Source organism: Haliotis asinina, chromosome 3 (genome assembly GCF_037392515.1).
Source record: "Haliotis asinina isolate JCU_RB_2024 chromosome 3, JCU_Hal_asi_v2, whole genome shotgun sequence".
Lineage (NCBI taxonomy): Eukaryota > Metazoa > Mollusca > Gastropoda > Lepetellida > Haliotidae > Haliotis > Haliotis asinina.
The window spans coordinates 10,971,527-10,998,978 of NC_090282.1; the positions used below are offsets into that span (position 1 = coordinate 10,971,527).

The following is a 27,452-nucleotide window of genomic DNA, read 5'->3' on the forward strand; positions in this document are numbered from 1 at the left end:
GTGACCACCCCCACCCCAAGTGTTTACAAAAAAACTGACTTTGGAGACACTACCCAGCCCAATTTCAGATGACGTAGTCATAAAGACATAACTTTTGCCAATGTTTTCAAACATGATACCAAGGGTTCAAACTTAGATACTGTGTGGTCCCACAGGTGCGAGCTCTCAGTATATTGTAAAGTGTGGTATCTGGAATATCTGGACGCAGTGGATTTGAGAGATAATAATAGAGGTGTCCTTGAAAAACAGACCCCGTCTAAATATAAATCAAACAATCCGGATCTGTTACATTTAATTTAGACCGGAAACCATACAATACAATACCGAACCTAATTATTATAGATGGTATTATCTGACGGCATACCATTATCCAAGGAGTAGCAACTTACATTTTTTTAATTTTCTGCAATCGTTTCAGAAATATTACACCCGAATGTATTGTGTTGGCTGGATGACTAATATCTCATTGTCCACATTACCATATGTCACATTTTGAATATAGCTTTCCTAAAGATTCCTTTAAAATCAGATGGAAGGTTTTCAAACATTGGATATCGAGAATATAGCTAGGCTGACTACCATTTTATGCCCCTCGTACATACAGTCCATTGTTTCGAACACGGATATACCGGTTCTGTACCAGCAGCATCAGAGTTCGACGTGAAGATGTTACTGTGCGTAGTCTCTGCTGCATATTGGTTAATGGTAACACTTAAAACACGACAGTTTCTCCCCTGTTAGCTTTTAGTCTACTAACCACTCTGGTGTAGAACAGAAGAAATGTTGAACAAAACGTATAGTCATTAATTAGGACACTGCTGTCCGCGGTTAAAGTGAATCTTGAAGGCACCATCTACAAAATGGCTGAGGGGAAAATGAAAGAATGTTTTATAGTGTATTGCTGTAGAAGACAACCTTTTGTCTTCTCCTGGACATTTCGAATGGATCTGTTCCAATTAACCTGTGACATCTCCGTAGTTGACATATAGCTTCAGCGTTTTCGTACGGGTAACCTATTACATAGCAACACGATAATGGGCACATTTAATTTGGAAACTCCTTTAACACTGTTATTAAAGGATCTTGCTTTATGTATTTCAGTGAATATACAAATAAAATATTGCTTTATTCGGCTCGTGGTTAATCTAGAAACATTTTGGAATTTGTAGCGTGATTAAGAAAGAACTCCGGTGAAGAAATGGGTTAGAAGTTAATCGTCAATAACCCATGCTGGCCGTAAAAGGAGACTGACGGGATCGGGTAGTCAGCGTCGCTGACTTAGATCGATGCTCTTGATGTTGGTCACTGGATTGTCTCATTCGATTATTTTCACACCGCTTCATATCGCTGGAACATTTCTGAGTGCGAAGTTGAACGACAAACTAACCAACCCACGTAGCTGACAATATGTTTGTTGAGGTTTAGTGGTGGAATTATATGTGGTTAAGATACATCTCGAGTGTGTATCTTTGTGGAATAATTACATCAATACGAAAGCGGGGTGCTTCAGTCTGGCCTCGGTTTAAGACTGTAGATAAGTTAATCAGAGTTCCAGCTTCTGTTTGGGTTTTTGCGTGAATGTTTATTAAGCATAGTATTCAGCACATGGCACATTACATTCAACCCCAGCACAGTCAGCACAGCAGGGCTAACACATACAGCAAGGTTAGTTTAAACTTACTTGAAACGCTAGTCTTTTAAAATAGTAAGTTAAGCTACTGGCAGACCGGAATTAAACTCACATACTACCATACATAAATAATTCGGCAACTAGTATGGAAAAACATTTTTCATTATTGCATTTTGAGTTTATGTATTTACAGTTTTAGGGCAGTGGCAAATGTTAACTATAGGTGCCAAGGAGATATGGCTTTTATTAACAAATTGATTCCATACATTGGTCAAGCTAATCATGCTTTCCTTCATTTCGCAACACTGTGTGATTGGTGGTGACTGTAATGTTTATATTTCTGTTACGCAAACATGTAGATATGTTATAATGAATGCAATGATAAAATACATGCTTTATTCTAAACGTGAAATAGCCCTGAACGCCGTGTGAAACCGAACTGATTCTGAACATGAATTGTATAATGGGAGATAACCCTAAATTCCTTCACGCTCAACACACCAGTATAAGGCGTCATAAAATCTCATGTAATGCTTGACATTGCGATTCTTGTTGGACTAGTTCGGGGAATGCGAGGACGACTAGGGGATCGAGTGGGTTCAGGGCATGGTGTTGTAATAGAGAACTGGGCAAGTTCATGTTACACACATTGAAATTATATACATAGATTAATCGTTAATAAAGTAGAAATTTCCAGCTTCTATTTTGCCATCAAACGCCATCAAGTCGAACTATGGTATCATGTCATTATTTTCAAACAGTGGCTTTCTTCACATCACTTCAGCCAAGCAACAAGCTGGCATTAGCATTAACAATGGGTCAAGCCATTTTCCCATTTTCAGGTGAAACGCGTTTGCCTTAGGTACGTCAGAACTTTATGTCGCTGTTAACTGAATTTTCACCGACTACAGAAAACCACAACGCACTGAGCACATCGTTGACGAAAGACATTAAAAATGCATTGAACTTCCAAATGTACGACACTGCAAACGTCCGCCATCTATGATCCCGATTAGTGACGAAGAACACTAACGTGAAACCTGGCGATATTGAGTTCTGTCACGATACGTTGTCAAGTAACAGTATGCAACACAGCCGCTTTTTCCCACTGACAAGAGTGGCTGTGAAAGTCCTAGAAAACAGCTTCTTTTGGTCGTTTGCTCGAATCCTAATGATACCGCAGTTTATTCCCGCGCGTGTCCTTGATAGCTGCCCTTAATATACATTAATTTGTAGCTTAGGGTCTCCATCATTAAACTGACATGTCGATGACACATAAAGCTGCTGAAAGTGCTGTTAGGCTTGTAATTCCAGATAACCATAAAAATCGATGTTTTGACATAGAGCGCTACAGGGTATGTTGTATTCTGATCAAAGCTATGGTTATGTCAGATCAAAGACATGGTGCTTTTATGAGCTATTCTCATTTACAATGAAAAGGATTGTGTGTGCATGCAAAGCACGGGGGTATCAATATTAAAGAAATTTTATGATCCAGATTATTCTAGGGATGTTCAGATCTTACAAGTAGAGAACACTCATTCTTCCACGTACAAGGTTTGTGACGTCACTCCCACCACGGGCTGCACAGCGACGGTAATTTTGCTCTATGATTCTTTTAAATAAGTAATGGTTTAGCCTCTGAGAGATAGCTCATCCATCATCAAAGCGAAACTGTACGATGTTTTCTTAACCGCCGATTACGGTAGGACGTCAACCTTTATTTAAAAAAACAGAGACCTGAAGTACTCCTATCGTTTATTTAATGGTATATACTTATAATTATATAGGTCTGTAATGATCACATATAAGTTCCCTCGAAGGAATTGTCAATGGCGTTAAGGCGTTGGTGATTCTATTCAACAGAAGAAAAAATATATTTCTTTCTCTCTTGCATCACACACATTATGGTTGCGACTGCGCGTAAGGTTGACGACCGCGGGCTCTACAGGATATCCATCTCATTCAGCAATCATCGTAAATGCATCTGAGCAAAGTACATGTGGGCACTACTCGTGTCGTTTACAGAGATATGTTTGACATCGTAACATGTTACATTTGGGATTACACTTTCTTACTAAAGTACAAATTTTAGTACTTTTTTGGCTTCAGTCCCATCGAACTCTCGCCCACAGAGTCAGGAACCTAATCGCCATCACACAAAGTCATCCGCCTAACCCGCTCAGTCACCAAGACGTCCACAAAAATGGAAGTCCACAAAAAAGGGGTATAAAATGTGTACCCCTCTGATAAGTGTAAATTGGCACGTGACTATGGGGTTCTTAGTTCAATGCCCTCTTCACAATCGTTCTCATCATCTCAAATAGACTAAGGTCCAGAATAACTGACAATAACTGCTTAAAATCTGATTGACAGTAAACATGGATCCATCCTTCTGCAACTGCCCTAGTTTGAACCTCTAGTGATGTATGCCATAGACCCAAGGCATAACCTACTCCTTGGGACAACAAAGATGTTTAAGTTTAGGTGTTGATAGTGACATTTAAAGAAAGAGTCTCAGACATCTTCAATTCATAACCAACCGCATTTCAACCCTCATTTAATGAGACTAATTTAGGACGTGTACCTGTGAACATTTCTTCATATTATGGCCAAATTATGGCCAAATGAATGCTAAAGAGTGGAAATATTTTATTCTAATTTCCTCAATGTATGCATTGAAGGGCTGTCGTCCATCACCTCTTGGCAACATATGGCAAACGTCTTTCCTTGTTTGTAAGCATGTATGTATCCATACCCAGGTCAACATAGGAATAGCCCATAGATGTGTTATCAAATTTGTGCAAGATGTAGGTCGCGTTTATAGCACCGAATTCGGCATGCCAAACATGCATTTTAATTGTCATCTGAAAGACAGTATTAATAATTTTGGGAGTATTTCCGGATTTTGTCTGTAAAGGTTTGAGAGATACAACGATATTGTCTCTGACAACCCAAAGGAAGAAACATTCCATCGAGTGCCAACTGATGAGGGGGTTTGAACTCTCTACACTAGTCAACCATGGTTCAGTCCATTTCAACCAAAGAGATACCTTAAAGCTGCTGGCAGAACAAGACAGCAATGAACAAGACAGCAAAGAAACACAACACAATAAATGTTCACTCCACACCGACATACGTCTGCCGTGCTCACTGAAGTGTTGGGAGATTTGTGGCAGCACATTCAATGAATCGTATACGGTTAATTCATTTAGTACTCCACACGTTTGAAATACAACCAGATGACTTTATACACCATCTGTTCGCGGGTTTGGACTGGTTCAAACCTTGCTCTGATACACTAGGCTATATTTTCCCTTTCTCTGTATGGCGAAGCAAGTGTCTCAACTTGTGTCCTGTGTCATATGTACCAGTTCAAAGGATTGCTAGGGCAACACAGACTTCCTGGTGCCAAGCCTTTGTTATGTGTGATTATTAGTGTATATATGATACACAAGTATGTTATGCTGGCACAAAGTGGCCTCATTTCATCACATACCTAAAATGTTGCGTGGTTTTGATACATTAAACGTTACACACACACACACACACGCACGCACGCTCTCTCTCACTCACTCACTCACTCACCCACCCACCCACCCACCGTACCCATTTGGAGGAATGAACTCGTGTTTTCGGCGTGACGAGCGAACGCCCGGCTACCCACCCACCCCGCACAAACACGAACAATATCCGGGGGCATCTTAAGCTGTACAAGGAGACATGTTCTATATCACGCACCTTGGTACTTTGCAGCAGTTCATGATAGTACTACCCCTTACACACCGGTATCAAGTCCCACTGGTCAGCTATATTAGCACACGTGACGTCTATTTTATGACATCCACTTTTCTTTAGTTAAGTAAATTTAGTTAATTTAGTTAAGGAACATTTAAAGGTCACATGCAACATAAAACACAACTTTGCAGATTCTGGTACCTTTCGGTATGCACTTACCGAAACAAATCATACAAAAATGCCAATTCAATCTATAAAGTTGAAAAAAACGCGATGTGAAAAAAGCCCGCGAAATCGGAGTTCAAACGTTTCATTAAATTTCCCCCAGCGCTATCAGCACCTATCAGACTATACGACATAAAGAAAATAAATTGATTTATGACTCGTGCACCCGAGTTCCGCGTCTGCCACATTATGTAATTAGGCAAGTGTGATACACATGACATGTTTTTTATGTCTGTGGGTTGCAAACAAACTACATTCATTTTTTTTCGGATGAGTGGACCTGACGGAAACTGGTGCAAACTCTTGTCAGTTTCAAGTCCTGCTTTGTACTTGGACGAATGACAGATTCCAGCCACGCAGTAGTTTACCATCTCTAGTGAGATGTTTTTTATAGGATCGAGCGCAAATTCAGAGAACATGTATTTTCAAAACCTACCATCTCTATATACATTCTTCATGGATAACAACTTCTTTTAGTGTATGTGATTTTTTGTTTGACAACATTATATGAATCCACACTGAAACGACGCATCAAGTACACAAAAAGAAGTTGTTATCCATAAAGAATCTTGCTTTCCTGTGACTCGCTATACTTCTAAAATGCCCATCAAACAGATCATCTTTCTGTACACACAATGAACCCTCAGCATATCAGCAAATGAACCAGCCAATCGGAAGCCGTCGTTACACCTGAGTGCAGATCCACCCGCTACGATTGGGTTCGGTCTCCCGAGGGCTTCCCTTCGGGTGAAGTAAGCCCAAGTACAAAATATTGCACTTTTGAATCGCGACTGTACGCTTATAATTTTGTATATTTGTTTTTATAAAAGCAGGAATGTATATTATATGTCATGAGTAAGTGATAAATGTGTTTTAATTATATTGATTTTTTGGTTGCATGTGACCTTTAATGGACGCATTATTATCGACTTAACCTTTGAAAACCACAAACGATTGCTTATTGTAAATAAAGGAGTTGCTCATTCATGCATCTTAACATAATTGATATTAATTGAACTTCATTGCTAAAATATATTGCATATAGTAAACGCACTGTTGCTGTACACTGAATTAGAAGGTGTCTTCCCGAGAAGACGACATTTGGCATTACAGTGACAGTTCTCTGATGTTTCACCGAGGTAGACACATGTTGATTTAATGGATTAGTGAAGTGGGTTACACTACAAAGTGAACTGCATAACGAAATTGGTGTTCAGTTACAAAATATCAACTCATTGTTTGTTGATTTCCAGTGCCGCAATACAGCTGGAATACAGCTGACTGCGGCGTAAAACTAAACTCACTCACTCATTGAAAATTGCAATATTGTTTCTTTTCAAAGAATCGAGAGACACTAGCCAGAATGACGTTCAGAGTCAAGTCCTCATCGTTGACACCAGTGCCACCATTATACAACGAGGAATTGTCATCAATGAGGGATAGTGCTAAGAAAGACGACAGCAGATCACTCATAGCCGACGTGCCAACATTCCACTCCGTAAAGAACAAACTGTACGATCACCATTTCCAACCATCCCTTCTTGAAATCATCTTTTCAGACGGTGCCAAATGAGAGTGTAATTAAGTACTCTTTCTAATCCCAGTAAGGACAATCAGTTTTATTGGATAGCCAGTTTAAGATAGATAGCATTGTGCAGAAGTTTAATATCTTAACATGTATTTTGCCCCTTTGTTCCAGGTTGACGGTGTATGGCTCAATGCTACCGGGGCCATGGCCAATGACGACGCTGTCTGCAACTCGCAGACTACGTGACGACTAACTGTTCCGATGGAGACCTACCACTTGCGGCTTGGAGGCACTACCAAACTACCTACTCAAGAACCAACAGTCATCTTGAAGGTTGACATGGGCGTTTAAAGGAGGTGATTTCAAAAGCACATCCTAATGTGTTTGAAATGCTGTCATTCCTGAGAAATGAGCAGAAACTAGATTAAATTAAACTCGTTCAGCATGCTACAGGGCAACGGCTTCTTCCCAAGGAAATGAAATCTTCAGATGTCACCTCTAGGATAGACATTGTGCGTCACAACTTGGAAGCTGGACCTATGAGTATCATGGTGTATGCAGATGCAGTATCGTATCTGATGAAGCTCCAGTGGAATGTGTGATGCTTATGTGATTAATGCTTCTTGATTGTGCATTGTGTATAAATAGTTGTAGTGTTATTAAAATTCACATCTTTGTAATTGATTAATTCATATTATGAAACGTATTGAAATGAAATGTACATGGATTAATGTGATACTGTTAAAATCATTCAATGATATCTTGTTAAAATAGACTTCCTATGAGAATAATGAGATTCAATATGTATAAAATGTTTGAATCGATAACATAGTCACGGATAAAAGTGTGATATGTATTTTAAGGATTATAAATACCGGTTCGTGAGGGTATGTCATATTTATAGACCCGTGAGGGTCCGGGGTAGAATAGGCCTTCAGCAACCCATGCTTGCCATAAAAAAGCGACTTTGCTTGGCTTAAGAGGCGACTAACTGGATCCTGTGGTCAGGCTCGCTGACTTGGTTGACACATATCATCGGTTCACAGTTGCGCACATCGAGGCTTCTGTTGTTGATCACTGGATTGTCTGGTCTAGACTCGATTTTTACAGACCACCGCCATATAGCTGGAATATTGCTCAGTGCGGCAAAAACTTATGCTCACTCACTCACTCACTCACTCACTCACTCATTTTTTTACAGGTTAACAGTTTTGTATAATCGATGTGCTTGAAATCACACAGTTTCTCTTATTGTCCAGAGGCAGTCGACTTGAAAATTATTGCATGCTCCACTGATTTGATGTTTAAAGTATTACCGTCATCGTCTATAAAAACTGTGCATACACATTTACAAAAGCAATAGTCTGCAAGAGGGAGACATTTTGTTAAGTATTATCCAATCAAATATGGCGTCGGCGACGTCCACCCTAGCTGGTCCGAAATCCAGTTCCTCGCATTTTAAGAACTGGTCTAAACAAATAAATATTTTTATCATTGACTGACTAGCTACCCCAATTTACAGTAGCGTTGTAAAGCATCTGCAACAAACTTTTTTGTGGGCTCTCTATTCTCAACGCCTTTGTAATTATTGTAATCTAGTTAATTGCATATGACAGTTGTTAATTTGGGAACATTCGTACCGTAATCCGACAAGAACCAGCCCTTGGCCGGGGCATCACTGTTGTTATATGTTGTCACGTGCACATTTCTGTTGAAGGATAACAATCTACCACTGTAGTTGTTAGTCCCCACGACATCGCCGTTGTGCTTTATAACCCTACCATCATGTCATCGCTCTGACTCCTGATGGTGATGATGATGTAGTTTTAGGGCGACGTGAACCAGAAGTTCTATTTACACCCAATAGGCCTTCTGCAAATGTTTGTATTTACAATGCAAAAAATGTATTCACCATATAAATATGTGGATGAAATGAGAGGATCTTCAGCTTAATGTTATGTATTAAATCATCAAGAAACCCAAACAAACAAACAAAAATATGATTCTCAGTCAGACTGAAAAAGAAATGTTTTAAAGCAATAAACACATTTTGTTTAATGAGTCTACTGAAAGACACATGCTTAGACACATTCGTATTTGCCTGATGCAGTAATGTACTCTTATATAGTCCTTTGGATTAGACCGTAAAGGATGTTGGGCACAATGTTGCAGAAAGGGAGAATGTATCGTTTTCCTCAAGCACTGCCCTTATTATTCATTCAGTTTCCTCTGTGCCCAAGGATTCACGTAAAAGACCAATTCGTACACGTATGCTCGTTTAAACACAAAATGGACACATTCCATGACGTTGGGATCTGGTGGTTTAAAGTAGTATTTCCGGTGGGGTTTCTAATTGTCAGATGTTCACTGTGGTTAACTGTTTCACAGATTATAGCTTCATGTGTTCCTTGTATTGCTGCTTCAGATGGTACCACGGCTGCATTGTCAGTAAGCCTTGTGTTGATCTGGTAAGTGTGTTGGTATCTGTTGACACGTGACAACATGTATCCACAGAATACGTTACGGCAGCATGAAGACACATTCATGACGAAACATAAATCCCCAAGATCATCCGAAGCTCTCATAAAATATGTCAGTGCTTACCACTTAATTACAGGTTCCTCACGTGCTATTTGTCTTGGTGGTCTGTCCTTCACGGGAATCAACTCTATGCTTTGTCAGCTGAGGTCCACTGTGGCAAGGCTCATCTAACAGAATGTGTGGTTGATGTGTGGTTGACGTCACACTAGTGAGTGAGTTTAGTTTTACACCGCACTCAGCAATTCCTCATCACACAAGACATTGGCGACATTAAGTAAAACATTGCCCAAGCATTTGAGTTTGTGTTCTTTAATCAATATTCACATCACGACTTGATGTGTTAAAGAATCCAATAACTTTCGGAGGCCAGGGGCGTTAAACGCAATCAAGATGAATCAAGGATTCCAGACAAATATGACATTCATTGCGATAGCTAGAAAACTGAAGCATCCAAAACCCAGGAAATATTTTTACCATTTCAGCCAATTGTTTGCTTTTCCACGGCGGCACGCAATTAATCACGTCCCGCCATTTGTCCATGCGGTTTGAACACGCAATCAGCGAAGTCAAACAGAAGCTCCAATATAGTCGCCCCTTTCAAACAGCAATGGGGTTTCTGAATCGATTGTGACCTTGGTCTGGAGGTGGATATTCCAAGAAGGATTTGGTTCATATTAAGAACTCTCATTTGAAGAAGACATGGTTTATGTGGGTCTCGTACGTGATTAATTTGTAGATGAAATTTGACGAGAACGACGTCGTTTATGTAAATCGACACATTTGAAACCGGTCATACTTGATGGGCATGGTTAATAACAGGGTTTGAACAAACCAACATTAGCTTCAACGGTCGGCAAATAACTTTGTTTGAATAAACCTTACATTCTCACAATTTGCGTGAACGTGAAAGTATTTGAGTGACGTGGCCATAGTTTCTCGATGTCCCGGACAATGCGATCAATAAGTTAGGGTAATATTGGACTCTCTAGCACTAAAGGCAATGTAACGCATGAGCGCTTTTTTGCGTCTAGACAACATGTGGTCACAGTTTGACACCCACTTTCTGAAAGACATTTATCATTGTGAGAAGATATCTAACGCCATCCCTGAAATGGGCCATTACTGCTCATGCCGTTATTGCAATAACTGTAACACTTTTCATCAAATGAACATAGATATTTTCTTTATTTGAGATGTACTGTAGGATTTCGCATGTACTTGCCTGCTGAAAACTCTGTATCGACACAAAAAATATGACCCGAAACCGAAAAGTCTAGATCTCTCCATATATTTGTATGTGACATGATATGGCTACGGCCCAGGAAACACTTGTTAACTAAGATGCTATTATTTGTGTTATCAAACAGGGCATTGTGCATGGATATTGTGTCGTGTTCCAGGGGAAGCTTTGCGCATGCCAAAGTACGTTTATTACATTCCTGCATTGTGTTCATTTACGACAGACAGCGGTACATTTGTAGGAACCTAGACCACGCAAATTCGTAAATAATGTTTCACATCCTTTTCCATGACTGTCGAATCGGGCAGACCTAGTTGCATCAAAGGTTAACCGTGATTATATCAGAGGTCGTATCAGTAAGCGAGATCCATAAGCACGCAGACATCTTTTCTCGTGTTCAAACGCCTTACCAAAGGTCAGTACAGCGTGTCGTGATGTATAAACCAGTGTACAGTTGTACAAAGATCAATATCACATGAACACGTAGATGTGCCTCAGTTTACTGTTATAAGGTAGAAATCCCTTCAAAATCAGAAAATTACAACAAAATTCATTATTTAGATTTTTCATGACTGCTTCAATGTCACAGGTGTTTGTGGAAAGTAATGGGGGCAGCATTTTGCAAGGAAAATCAATAGATATGTGTATATTTGCTTATTTGTTTGCGTGATCGTTGCCATTTAATAAGTTGGTAAGAACAGAACACACTACTTCCGACAGACAGAAAATATTAAGTAAAGTTAAGATGAGTAAAGTTGAAATCAATTAGTGATGTTAATTTTTGCCGATTACGAGTCCATGGTCAGATGTACATCATAACGATGTGTTAGGATGCGATGATCAAGATCAGACCAGGCTAGAACAAATTAGAATTAAAACTATACCATGAGCAGAATGGTGTGGGATTTGCAATTGACAAAGGTGAATCATCGTCATTCAGTGCCCCAGTATGGGACAGGCCTACGATTAGGTAGCTATTGTAGGGTACATTAACGTCCGAACGTACTGACGACATTGCCTGACAGAACTGCTGAGATACGACGAGACAGACCCGTAAGGACCAGTAAGGTTAGAACTGATCTTCAGTGACATGTGCTTGTCATAAAAGGTGACAAACGTAATCGGGTGGTCGGGATAACTTGGTTGACACATGTCATCGTATCTCATTTGCGTAGAGCGATGCTCATGATGTTGATCACTGGATTGTCTTGCCCAGACTCGATTATTTACAGACCTATTCCATGTAGGTGCAGTATTGCTGGGCCTTAAACAACAAACCAACCAGACAACCAACAATCAAGCCGCGACGAGACAAGAGGGCAGTATAATGTTTCCTCGATGGAGCTGTGTTCCGATCCCATCTGACTGGTGAAAACATATGAAGCCGACGTCACGAACAACCATGCTCCGGTACATATTTTCAGCTGAGCAGTTATCGAATATTTGACATTGTCACTGCGTGGAAGAAATTCATTAATAGTCAGATTGTAGGGTTTCTCATGTGTTTACGCTCTACTGTGTTCAATATATTGCATTGTCCTCGCTCACGTCCAATAAAGCCTCTACGATATTAACTGGTTTAATATTTTCCCAAAACCTTTGGGTGATCTAATACTATCATTTTATTACGACTTTTATGATAGAATCTTTTAATAAATGATTTTTGTAAGAGCATATTGTCTGTAGGCGGGGGAACAAAATTTAATTTCGTATTCTCTGTACAATTGTCATGGCTGGAATGTTGATCGCTTTAAAAGCACTCACAGGGGAGCAGCGGCGTGCTCTCGGTGCAACTGAAGCTTTGAAACTTATTTGAACAAACAAGTTTAGTGATTGAGCATTTTCCAGTTGTCGTAGTCAGACAGGGAAACAAAATGCATGAGCGTGATGACCAGTCTTGGCATTAGCAGATACACTTTAGACTGGAATCTTTTTCCACATTCTCCTAACTGCTAACCTTAGAACATCCGTAAAAACAAGTCATGATGAATTATACCTCAAACGGTATCTTCAGCTCAAGGAGTGCTTTGCTGCGAAATGAATCTGGTCTATTTGCGGACATATGTCTCTGTGGGCACTGCGGGACAGTCATTCCATCAGCACGTTGTGCGTGTCCAAGAATCCCACTCTAATGGCGGCTTTACGCTGTACTTATTCCATGTCATGATTCAAGCGACATGGAGGTTTCGTGGAGGGAAAGTGTTCACAAAGTACAAGGCGTTCCATGAATAAGAAACACCTTCAGACTTTAAAGGTTCAGTTCAGTATTAAATGCACCGAAAATACAAAGGGTAAAGAAAGGTATTCATTTAAGCAAGATTGACGTGGCATAATGCTGACACAAGACACGAAATTATGGGATTTCAAAGCAGTTCATTCCCACATATGAATTGTTCCATCTTGACTACAGAAGCCATTAGATGCAAGCTGACAATCTGCGGTAAACTGGACCCGTCTCACAAAGCGATACTGGCGCTACGATAGCCGTAAGCCTATGAGAATGTATGATAGTTAACGATTACATCGGTGGCAAACGCGACCTTGTTTATCAGAATTGAGACGAACGACACACATTGTTGCAGATAACACAAATGGAATGCTTCTTTTAGGTGAAAATACGCTAGATGACCTTGGTCACCAGAACAACAACTGATTGTAGCTGATGAAAATATGTACAAATTCGATGGCATAAAAACGATTGCTATAAGATACAATGACATTAGGTCAATATGAATATTTCAAAGTACACATTGGGTAAACACACTGAATGCTAAGATCAATGGAAACAGCATAAATAGCAACATCTGTACAATACATTTACCCTGTGGTTCGTAGATTCAGTTTGCCCCCGACCGGTGTTGTTTCAGGCATGTGATCCCATGCTGCTCAGCAACCAATGCTTGCTTTAAGAGGCAATTAACAGAAAGAGTGGACAGGATTGATGATTTAGTTGACCATGTTACCGTATCGGAGTTACCTAGACCGTTAATCTGTATGTACATCAATGTAATATCTGGTTCAGGCTAGATTATTTACAAACAGTTATAAATATGTGGGTAAAGGTTGCCTTGGTCTATGGTGTATCATCCACTTCCTGTATGGAGTTCCCGTGACAGATTTGAAGGTCGTGAGTAACGCCTATTGTTAGAGTATATGTTCTGCATGTTCTGACACGTATTATGTCCATTACCAGATGGCAGCTTCCCCGTCATTTAATCATTGCAAGTACATTGCAATAATACCAAAAAATGAGGAGGTAATTGCTACATTTCAAAACTCTGATCATAAGCGATGGGACGAGGGGCGGTCCTATATGTGGAGAACCACTGCCATCTAAAAGATTTAGAGTTTAACGCAAGCCATCGCCTTTGGTTCGTTTTGGGACAGTAACTATGGACTTGTCAGAACCATAACAGTCATTACATGTATAACACTACCTTGTGTAAGGCATGGTTAATCACAGTGTGTCATTTGCTTAACGTAAGCCATTAGAGCTACAGCCTTAGGTCGTTGTCAGTGTAAACGCTGACGTAGCTGTTTCTGTTGACGTTGGATTGTTGGGAACAGCAGCACAAAACACAGTGTAGGCTTTGTCTTATGCCCTTGCTGAGCATCCATACATAAGGAAGCACTACAAATGTGGAGAAACTTAGCCTGGAGGACACAGCCCAGAACGTGTACATGGACGCACAAGCGTCGTTGTCGTCCTTGGGGCAGTAGTTGAAGGCCGTAGAGAACACCGAGAAGGGGAGGTTGAGAGTGATGACAATGAGACACGCTACCAGGATATCGATCGGGAACTCGTTAGGTCGTTGTGTAAGAGAATCCCTACCACGTTTTATAATGGTGCAGAGTAAGAGCAGCATGCCGAGGAAGAATACGATGACCGCCTGGGGAAGGTAGTGGAGGAGACCAAGCATGGTGCGGTAGTTCTCCTTCAGGTTGAAATCACAGCTGGTGGGCTGGGTCTTTCCGTACACCACGAGAGGAACGATGAGGATGGCACTCCCGAACCAGCTGCAGAGGATCAACTCGGTAGCCACACACACTCTGATCTTCTTGCCCGTTGTGTGCGGGAGGAGCATGTCCAAGTATGCGTCAATACACAATGCCGTTACTAACATTAACACCACTGACACATTAAAGTAACCGATGGATTCTAATACGATTGAAAAACAGTTTTCAGGTCCAACTATGCGATGGTTTGTGATGGAGCTGTATGTGTTGGTCGTGCCGAGCACTCCAATCTGGATCAGACAAACAATGCAGATATTGACAATGATGAAGTGTTTGGAGGATCGTCGTAATTTGGGTTCCAGTAGGATGCCGACAATGACTGCGAAGTTCGTCACGAGGCCAGAGATACAGAAGATGAGCTCGAACGAAGCCAGCGCTTTCCGGTTGATGTAGTGGAACATGCTTATAGTTGTGTCGTCCTCGTCACCAAAGGTCTGGAACAAAACACAATTCTTTAAAGCTTGAGATATCATGTGTTTGTCAGATAAGAGTTTACATGACACTTTGATAAAGCTGTAGTATTGCTGAGAACAGCGTACGCGTTGGACAACCCGTGGGCAAACTAATCTGTTAGTGCAAACCATTTATACAGGATTCATTAAACATTCATCAACGTATTGTTTTAATATGTCCAAAGTCGACCTAAATTCCGTTGATAGTTTCCGTTGTATCAATGCATTCGATATAAGCTGTCATATCATAACACCCCTGGGTCTAGGGGTGGGGTTTCGATCCCCTGACAGATTTCTCTAATTATCAATAATTACGTCTTTTCGTTGCACGGGCCAGTGGCCTTGTAGTACATAGTGCAGAGTCAGAGTCATGGTCGGATGCCTGAAGGGACGAAATGTACGTCTAGTCGGGGTTTCAGCCTAAACCGTGGCTTTACCAGCGACTACGTCGACGGTGTGGAATGGTCGTTAGATACCATAGGTGTGTGTGACATCCAAAAAACGAAGTCTCCTCACCAAGAACGCTTATCGCTCTTTCCCGTTCTGTGATTTCAGTTACTTTTTTCACCCTACAATAAACTGCTGTCTTTGGAAAACTCTCCTCTGTGTTTGAAATTCTAAGTCATCCTGAACAGAGGCCTGAGGTCACATGAGTATTTGACAACAGCAGGGTAATCATGTACAAAAGGTCATCTTCATTCGATGAGTTGAGGATATGCATTCAGAGGAATTCCCTGTGACAAGTCACATGTCAGCATCAATGCGATGCAATTCCACGGATGCTGCGTTGTGTTAATAGATTTGACAGCTAGATCCTTTTAAGTTGGCCTGGGTCAAGGGAGTTTTCTCTAATTAAGGTTTATAAGACCAAAGGAATAAAATACGCGTCGTTGGTTACATCACAATGGGCATGGTAGTTTTCAAATACTTCCCACTCAGTGATCCTTGTTACCTTTGTTCCTTCCTCTCAATCCAGATGACACACCCATACTGTTTCAAGTACAGTCAACACACACATCCGGGGTTGACAATGGTGAGAATGCACAGAATACACGCAGCACCGCGTATGTGTTGTCCAAACCCAAAGGGAAAAAAGTTAACTAATTTGTGTATATATTGTTGTTTTGAAGAAATTATATTCATGAACAAATAAATGCAAATTCAACTCTTATGTATCATGGGGTTTGGACAGTGATACACTGTAAGGTAATAATATGTCATTTATACAGCTGTAACCTACCTATGATTTGGTGGTTTTCTGTATTAAACTGTAACTTACATGAAATAAGGTTGTTCCATTTACGGTGCAGATATTGCAGAATAATTTTTAACACAGATCAAACTAAAAAGACAAAACACAGGGTCAGCTTATGATTAGCTTTCTTTGGGTACATTAGCAATTTAGACTTTAAACCTGATGACAGATACATAGCATAATAATGTAAGATAATAATCACACGGTAGGGATTACACTTAGGTGTCTCAGACGTAAATGTCTTCGCTATAACAATTTCTAAAATGTGGTAAGTGTTTCGACTAGTCGGCTAGTGGTTCTACAAACTAATCGAAAGATGGGTGTTTTGTATAATATTCTGTTAGATGCCTTTGTCGCCCTCATACCTAGGACATACAAGGAGGACATGGAACTCGTCATCGACCGGACAGACCCGTGCATAAGGGTCAGGACTTTTAGGGAGTTTTCTATACAAAATTTATGAGCATTACATCTGAAAGTGCTCTGGGGAGTTTATGGCTCGGTATAATCTATTTCAAAACTAAGATGTGACACTGTGAAATTGTTTCCTGAACTAACTGGGAATACCATGTTTTCCACAAGCGTTTGCATCCACTTGAAAGTAAAAGATAATTTCCATTATGGTTTGTGCCAGCCTATATTTTTGCAAAATATACTAATATAACTTTTTTATTCAGGGTTATATCTCGCTATCTACCAATCTCTGTTCAAATATTTGCAAGAAAATACTTCCTCATTTCCTATGTCCTGTGCAAGCCACGTCCATCCAAAACAAACTGAACTATTGAACCACTAAAACATCTTGAACGTTTTTCAAATTTCCATCCAATATTGTTCCTGTGGATTGAGGATAAATCGTGCATCAACCCATTAGAGGATCGCATATCTCACCGTTATTTACAGCAACCAAGATCGAATTACCAATATTGATGCCCTAAAACCGAACCCTTTTGGCAGAGGCTCTTAAAGCTGACTCGTTAAACTGTTCCTTGTGTAAAATATTCCTAGGAATGAACCAGCGTGCTAAACCTGCGTTTAATTATTTGATACAATTGCAAATATATAAAGGAATGAACGCTGGAAAACGGTTTGTGGTAAACCATAGTCAAGGCCTATGCACTTCCTTTCAAATTTCCATTAGTCCAAGAAATGACAGACACTTGAATCAACCCGTGTTTCTGGTAAGAGGCGATTAATGAGGTCGGGCCATCAGACTCGATGACGTGGATGGTCCTTGTCATCGCATCCTAATGCATGGATCGACGCGCATTGTGTCAGTCACTGGATTGTTTTATCCAGACTCGATCATTGCAAACACACAAGAATCCGACGATCACGTACATTGCAGTGGCATGACAAAGAGCAGTTGGGTATGTGCCCTTTCATGTCATTTGTAGAAAGTACGAACATTCTCTGATGCTCCGACCCATGAAGGTCCGGAGTAGAATTGGACTTAGCAACCTATGCTTGCCATACAAGGCGACTATGCTTGTTGTAAGAGGCGACTAACGGGATCGGGTGGTCAGGCTCGCGGACTTGGTTGACACATATCATCGGTTCCCAATTGCGCAGATCGATGCTCATGCTGTTGATCACTCGATTGTCTGGTCCAGACTCGATTTTTTACAGACCGCCGCCATATAGCTGGAATACTGCTGAGCGCGGCGTATAACTAAACTCTCTCATTCTGATGGTCGGTCATACAATAAAATACCTATGCAACAAAAGAAACAAATGGGTGGTAAGAGCGTCCTAATTTTGAGTGATTCATGATTTCGTATGAATGCATTATAATTTCATAAGATAATATTTGTGCGTTGATTACGGCCACATTCAGCAATACATCAACTGTACGAAGAAGTTCACCAAATGGATCGAATCTGTTGTGAAAACTTTCACAATAACGATGACTAATATGATCCGATGTTCCATCACACTTTGCTGAATTTCCATAACCTTTCCATTTCGATAATACAGAAAAAACAAATGAGAGGATCAGAGACAATAATCGTCCCTGAATTGAACCAAAACGTTTTGCACCTAAGTTCGTTTTTGTTTTGATCAAACATACTTTTATCATGCAACAAACTTACCAGTTCAATGCAATGAGGTTCAGTTGTTAAGCAATAGCGACAACAATGAGGTTAATCATATACGTGTATGTTGACAATTTTGTCCAAAGGTATTTATGGGTCATTTGATTGTGAAATTCTAACCGAGTAGCAGAGAAACAAACATTTAACGACAATCGTTTATAATTACGCATATTATTTGAGATAAATTCCAGCTGATTCCAGGTGAATGTTTCGAACTTGAGTGCTCGAACCGACATTTCTCATGAGTTTCCAAGAACACTGACAACATCCTTGTTGAATAAAAGCTGTAAAGCTATGGGACAGCTTCTAACTAATGAAAAACAAATTGGAAACCGTCTGCAATCGTTAGGAGCTTGTATGAATCTATCAAATTACAATTATCAATATCTGTACTGAAATCAGTCGTGTCTTCATTTAAGCTGATCCGCCGCTTGTATACATTTACCTTGTCAGCCACTGAGTATCTACCGAAACATTTCAAGTAGCGAAATGAATCACTGACAATTCGTCAAAGCAACAGAGTGTTTGGTAAAGCATACAATGGGGGCATGTTATACTCAGTCAGTTTACATTAATAAAATGCACAGTCTCACTATCCTTAAACCACATTGTTATGCCTTCTGCCAAACCACTTCTGCAATGTTTAAGCCCTAAATGAAGCACGTCTACGTCTAAAAGAATTTGTCGCTATCAAAATTATATATGTTCATAGGCTAGACAAAGTGTTTGTCGAGCCATATGGTGGCATAGCATCCAGCATCACTTTGACAAACGACACGAGGAAACAAGTATATTTCCTTTTAACATACATTTTTTAAACCATACAGATTAGGGCGAATCGTTGATTGAAACGGTTAGCTGTAAGGCGAGAGCCTTTCTTTGAAATATAAATAAGACATACATTATCAAATGTTGCTAGGCAACTTCGAAATGTAGACGCCATAAGCCGGAGCTGGTATATAATATATTGATCTAAACAACAGGAACTAAACTGACCATGGAATTAGCAGAAAATGTAGGGGAAACTACCCACATTCCAGACAACTAACAATCGCATCAGGTCCTCTACCAACGGCAAATGCTTTCTTCGAGTCATGGTATATTTTCCTTCAACCTGATGCTGAATTATCACACGTGTCGTTGTCTTGCTCCGAATGGCGACATCATCGCCCTAGGTTATGAAAAAGGAGTTTAAGGAACAATAAATAATCACACACGGATGGTCATGTTCATGGAAGATTATGTTGATATCAGCTTACTGCAACATATCTCATTGTAGTGTTGAGGAGTTTGTTGTGTACAATTGCATGTAACGCAGTCGTCGAAATGTCGTTTTTCCCTGTGGAAAGATGCGTCCCTTAGGCTCTTCACGAACCTAAATATAGTATGATTACAAGTTCGAATCCTGATTCCCAGGCTTTTACCGTTCCGTCGACTTGAGTTTCAAATGAATAAGACTTTCCGTTGCATCCTGGCATAATTAATATACTTTTAAAAGTAGAGTGGTAGATAAACGTTGATATATCGACTATTAAAATATGAGTTGTTCAAAGTCTACAATTTACTTTGAACAGGCAGTTTGGACATTAAAAACTAAGTTGTACTGCAGACACGCGAAACTGATATTGCTTAGGATTAGGAGCAGTGGTTTTCAATCACCACATCTACACACAACGACACACTCACACACACACATCTACACACAACGACACACTCACACACACACATCTACACACAACGACACACTCACACACACACACATCTACACACAACGACACACTCACACACACACATCTACACACAACGACACACTCACACTCACACATCTACACACAACGACACACTCACACACACACATCTACACACATGCAAAACACACACTTATGCATCTACACACACATACACATGCATAGTTTATACAGTAAGTCACAGCTGTAACAGTAAAATGGTTACAGAAATATAGCATTGGTTTGGAACAGAACAATGTCAGTATGCGATGGCAAATAGCATTCGTTATGTCCAGAGTGAAATGGTTTTAGCAAAAACTTTGATTCTAACTGTACTATCATACGGCCAATCATGATACCAACATCACTGAGGAAATACGACCGTTTCATATAACCTACAACCCACGATACGATATGGCGACATGACCTTAGCATCTGGCAAAACGCTAATTGTTTTATCTGCGATACTTTTTCCTATGTCTCCGATCACCATGGTAACGGGTATTTTCTTTCATTTCATTTACCATATTCAATTAAGCATGAAATAGGCTTCAGTTACCTATTGTTTGATTAGACACAGCGACATAAGCGCGGAAGCCCCTCCAGTATTTAAGAGAATTTTTATATTAGCATGCTTTGAACATGAGAACTGACTCTTCTGTCAAACAAATGAATTCATAAACAGTCATTAATGATTGCCATTATTCCACTGACAACCATAGATCCAAGTACCGGTTTAGAAACACCACATTCCACTGACAAGTATAGAACCAAGTACCGGTTCACAAACACCACATTCCACTAACAAGTAAAAGAACCAAGTACCGGTTCAGAAACACCACATTCCACTGACAAGTATAGAACGAAATGTAAGTACTGCTTCACAAACACCACATTCCACTGACAAGCATATACCAACTACTGATTCATAAACACCACATTCCACTGACAAATATGGAATCAAGTACAGACTCACAAAGACCACATTCCACTGACAAGTATAGAACCAAGTACTGATTCACAAATACCACATTCCATTGACAAGTATAGAACCAAGTACTGATTCCCAAACACAACATTCCACTGACAAGTATAGAACGAATTGCAAGTGCTGATTCACAAACACCAAATTCCATTGACAAGCAAGAGAACCAAGTACCGGTTCAGAAACACCACATTCCCCAGACAAGTATAGAACGAATTGCCAGAGCTGATTCCCAAACACCACATTCCACTGACAAGCAAGAGAACCAAGTACCGGTTCAGAAACACCACATTCCCCAGACAAGTATAGAATGAATTGCCAGAGCTGATTCCCAAACAGCACATTCCACTGACAAGCAAGAGAACCAAGTACCGGTTCAGAAACACCACATTCCCCAGACAAGTATAGAACGAATTGCCAGAGCTAATTCCCAAACACCAAATTCCTCTGACAAGTAAGAGAACCAAGTCCCGGTTCAGAAACACCTCTTTCCACTGAAAAGTATAGAACCAAGTACAGATTCACAAACGCCACATTCCAATGACATGTATACAACGAATTGCAGGTACTGATTCACAAACACCACATTCCATTGATAAGTATAGAACCAAGTACTGCTTCACAAACACCACATTCCACTGACAAGTAACAGAACCAAGTACCTCTTCCCCTTTTTAACACCGAAACTGAAACCCTGTCAGGTCAGCACGGCGAATAGTGTACTTAGTACATACAGCATACTACGGATGTGCTGTAAATCCTGAAGTGGGATGTAGGTATCATTGCATGACTATAGTCTATAGTTGGAGATTGCTTTAAACTTGCTTCCTGACCTCCATGTGCGTGCATAAGCAAGCGTGCTTACGCACGAGCACACACACACATCTAGTGTGGATATTGTTTTGTTGTAAAACACTCCACACTCCTAATACGAGCGACAGAGAAATAATGTTTTTTTCTTTTCTCTTTCTTTTCGTTGACACCGACCTATCGAAACAAAGGCATAAAAACATATGTTTTGATTTTTCCATTTCAAAAACAGACAGACTATAAAAAGCAATTAATGGTAGACGTTCTTTTCATGAAGACATCCTGTACCCATATTGCATGTAGACTATCAAGACACCCTGTTCCTGTGGACACCCAGTACTTGTGGACACCCTATAAACGTAGACGGACTTAACTATAAAACCCATTCATACCCATGAGTTACCATGAATTTCCAGAAGCGGAAGTCAATACTGCATAAACAAGTTGTTCCGTGAGGACAGGAGATGTGATTATCTTCCATTTATGTAGACATACTACAGGCGGAATAAATCAATACCATTTCTCTTTGGTGCCAGGAAAACGCAGTCATCTTTTATCTGTTGGCTCTTAACGTCGAGGTATTAACGCCTTGAGGTCCTGCCACAGTGCGAAGTATTGATCGACGTAGAACATGTATAGAATGCACTATGCCCAATTGTGTTTTGCAAGTGAATCCTAAAATGCAAATATAATCGCTGCAATTACAGCAAAGCGATGAGGCATAGAAATAACAACAGATGTAACAGATGATTCATTCTGTTGATACTGAAATGTAATCAGCATAGTTTAGTCCCCAGCAGACACAATTTAAGTCAAATAATCAGGACTGGTCCCGGGACTCTTTATCACCGGTGAAAGACTGTAGAGTAGAATCATTCCGACAACATGTTTTGCTTCAATTGCCGCGACAAAAACGGTAACTGCCTTGCATCTGACTTGCTGTATTGATCGTTGTAATAGACAAAGCAGATGAAAACATCCCACCTGTTGCTGATGCCGTGCCTGTCGTTCCAGTATCTCCATGTGTTGCCACTTAATAAAAAGTGACTGAGTGGACTACCTGAGTCTATAGATGCGTAGTTCCAATGAACGACGTCACTTGCCCGAAATGGTGACCATCGTTAGACCACCGCTGCAACATTCCGATATTTTTTTCCCCAAGACGTCCTTAAATATTCGCAGTTCTCGTAATGGTTGCCTACCAGAACCCTGTGTCGCAAAGTGGTCGTAGGGTTACGACTGTCGTAAGTATATGGTAATCAATAGGGATTAAGTAAGTCGTAACGTTACGATAGGTTTGTGAAACAGGACCAACGACTATACTTTTACTACTCTGTGTTACACAGAAGTACACGTATTTCTTAAATTTGACCTAGCTGCGCCATTTCAAACGATGCTGTCTGGGTACCAATACTCTTGAAACTTTCAGTGTCCCTTTTATTGCCAATTACACAATGATGCTTATGTTAATATATGATCATGTAGATGTTCTATATGTTAAACAAGTAAATATAGTGAACGAAATAATTTAGGGATACTGGTATTTTTATGATTGATATTTCATCAGTGTGTCATTGAATAAATAGACATTAATCATAATTTCAAAATCTACAAATAACACTAACTATTATTGTCCAGTGTAGTTATATCTGTCTCGTTTACAAACCACTGTGCGTATTGTTAGTCATATTCAGAAGCATGCTCTAACCTTGCCACCTAGTGTGTTGGAAGATGAAACAGGCTGTTTTGCATATGTATGTATGTATGTATGTATGTATGTATGTATGTATGTATGTATGTATGTATGTATGTATGTATGTATGTATGTATGTATGTATGTATGTATGTATGTATGTATGTATGTATGTATGTATGTATGTATGACAGAACGTATTGCAACATATGACTTTTCACAAAAATATTGTTGGATACCTGTGGCACGTTGATATGTCTCATTTAGCCTAGTTCAAGATGAAATGGCTAGTTATCGCTGCTAGCTGCATGCATGGTCGAAAGACATCGACAATGATGTTTACAAAGTTTTTCGCTCTCAACGGTACTTAAATTGAATGACGGCGATGTCTAAGATATCGAACCTGGGCCAGATGAGATAGTGCTTGATGATGTGACCAACAGTCCACATCGTCGGTGTAGGTTCATTTGTCATCAGCCACATCACCGAATCTAATCATCAGATCCACAAACTCCTCCTAGGCTTTAGTGTTACCAGACACAATGACTCTATCTCGGAATACCCAAAGGACCGGAACAAAGCAGTTGCACTGCAGTTTTACAGTCTGTTAATGTGTTCATTGGTGATGAAACACTTGACCTCAAAGCGTGAAGTTAAATTGAAGATCGATAACAATTATTTTTATCACATATATTACTCCTTTGTGCTCTTCAGCTCATTCCAGTTACTTGGTTCCTGACCAGGCAGTGTTTATGTTTTATTATTTGTAAGTCCTCTTGTGTGCAGTTTCATCCCACCCTTTCTCGCAGGTTCAGTTAGTCTCATGAGGTAATAACTGGTCTAAAAAGGTACTTTTTGGCTAGAGTAATATACCTAGTTCAGCAAGGATTGTCAGTTGAACTAATCCTGTCATTGTGATCGGCAAGCAACTTGTAATTAATTGTTTGATGTCGTCATGCCGGATTAGACAAAAAAACAAACATAAATCTTAGAGGTACTGAATGAACAGAGATCCATTTTACATGTACATATAAATTTGCCCTGCATCAAATATCATATGACTGTCAATGTGAGTGTTGTAAGTTAACAAGAACTGCATCAAATATCATATGATTGTCAATGTGGGTGTTAACAAGAACTGCATCAAATATCATATGATTGTCAATGTGAGTGTTGTAAGTTAACCAGGAACCAAACCATTGTTACTCAAAATGGAAATACTCCATATTGCATAAAATATTACCAAAATGATTTTGCAATGTGTGCTTGAAATCCATTAACAATATGGCTTATATTTGAGATTATTTGGCAGTGATCAGTTTCTGAAGGTATGTATGGTCATGTGAACCTTAAGAAGCAAAGACCCAAATACCTAAATCATTTGAAAGCACAGAGGAAACGAAGGTACCTGATTTCATTTGATTGCGCTGTTAGTTTCAGGCAAACGGTTAGCCAGGACTTGCGCTAACTAAACATTTGCAGATCATCTAACTAGCATATTTCATCTGAAAGCCAGGAACACCACATATAAACTGTATTTAGCTTATTCCAAAGAATCATGTACGATATATTTAAAGCATTTACAAATATAATGTATGTTATCATTATTCTGAATTGTTCAGTTAACACCACGTACCCTAAAATACAAAGGAAACACACACATACATAAGATCTGTTTTACCACTTATACCAAATTCTCACCAAAAACCATTTCCTGATAAAATTGCACAGTATTGATATTAGATAATTTCCGTATTGTGGTATGAAATTTACCTCTCCAGAAGTCAGATGTTAATGGACCTAACTGTTACAGTATCACAGGCAATCAATTGAAACTGTTATAGAATTTCCTACCTCAACAAAATAGGTATATTTAGCATTTTGTGGGCAGAATAAATATCTACGTATCGCAGTAAAGACATATCCGCATGATGGACTCTAACAGAAACAGAATACATAAAAGGCAACATAAAGATAAGATTTGATAAAGCCAAGGCACAACATTCTTAGCGTGTACGATGAGAAGTCAGAAGAAATGACTCAATGGATCGGGCGGTCAGCCACAGTGACTTGGTAACTTAATATCATTGTACTCGGACGACAAGTTAGCTGCTGTCAATACCAATCACTTGATTACAGGCAGCTGCAATACTGTTCAATGCACAATCCAAACAACACAACAAACATACTCATCGCGGAGTCAATCCCGAGAAGCACGAACCAGGGTCTGATGTGACAAGTTTCTGAAACTGATGCCTGTGGGTTGTACTGCTTCTCATACATCAAGTGACCGAGTTATCCCAAGGAAGTCACAACTTCTAAATATACACATAACGACGCCAAGATAGGTTCGCATCCTGTCTTACGTACAACGTTCAAACTGAGAAATCGATATCAGAATAATGTTCCGTGGTAGATGAGAACCTTAAACGGCTAAATGTACAGAAGGCCCAAAGCAGATCACCAATCATTTCAACGCTGTATGCTTAAAGCGTTGTCTGCATGTGTACTGAATTTCTTTGTACATCCTGTCAGACGATCTAACTCGGCGTTCAACTGCTTTAAAATACCAAGAGATTACTTTGCTTAGCCCCTATTAACCACTGTGCCGAAAACATGTATTTTGTATACTTATGGCTAGATGTACCAACTCTGTAATGCTTAAATAACAATGAGTAGTAATAGTGAATCAGAAGAAAGAAGGAATAGGTATGTCCTATCTGTATCTACGTCGTGTTCAGTACCAACTTATCGTAGATCGAGATATAAAACTGCTGATGTCTAAGTCCATGCAGTATCCTTCAATGAGTTGGTTTGGATTATATGTCGTATAATCTTATGATAGTAGCCTGTGAATGTTAAAATTGTAGTTCATTATAACTTGAATTGGATCAACATGCAGAGTACCGTGAAGGCGTCTCTGAAACTCGACAGCAGGACGGGAGCAGGTGGACTTTAAAAAATGGACAGGTGAAACGCTGTTCCTCCTACCAAGCATTAATCAAACATACAGATTCCTTTCATGTTTACCCACACGTTCGACGCGTAACCCAAAAAGATAAATAATGTTTCCACCACCAGTAATGAGATAACACCCTTGACAAGTATACTGATATACAGGCAAATAAATACGATAAACTCCCGCATCAGATTACCTCTGTGGATTCCGCCATGCTGCACGGTGCCGGGGATGTGGCTACTTCGGTCTACAGATAACGATACGGACAGATGGCATCTCCATAGCCTCACCAACTAGATAAGGTAGCTTCAGCTCCAGGCTTTTTATCCTCTCTCAAAATCGTCAAATGGTACTGAGATACACCGACGGGCAATGCACAGCGTGAGCGGAAGACAGAGGCGGTGTTCTGGTCTGAAGTTCACCGTGGCTGACGGTTCCCTGCCAGGACAGTCGTGGTGTAATTAGCTTCCACTCTCCCAATACAGACGTGAGGCAGCGCACTAGTGTTTTAACAGCTGTGGTGTAAAAACCAACCAGAATAGCGATATGTAAATCA

At 40.0% G+C, this 27,452-nt stretch overlaps 1 protein-coding gene across 1 annotated transcript; it reads right to left on the reverse strand.

Annotated features, from left to right (window-relative positions):
* Positions 1–12,590: 12,590 nt before the first annotated feature.
* Positions 12,591–27,377, reverse strand: LOC137279212 (somatostatin receptor type 1-like). The gene is made up of 2 exons (XM_067811713.1): positions 27,093–27,377; positions 12,591–15,353 (listed from the first exon to the last, which is right to left on the reverse strand). The coding sequence occupies exons 1-2, from the start codon at positions 27,108–27,110 to the stop codon at positions 14,397–14,399; spliced, it is 975 nt and encodes a 324-aa protein (XP_067667814.1). The 5' UTR covers positions 27,111–27,377; the 3' UTR covers positions 12,591–14,396.
* Positions 27,378–27,452: the final 75 nt, after the last annotated feature.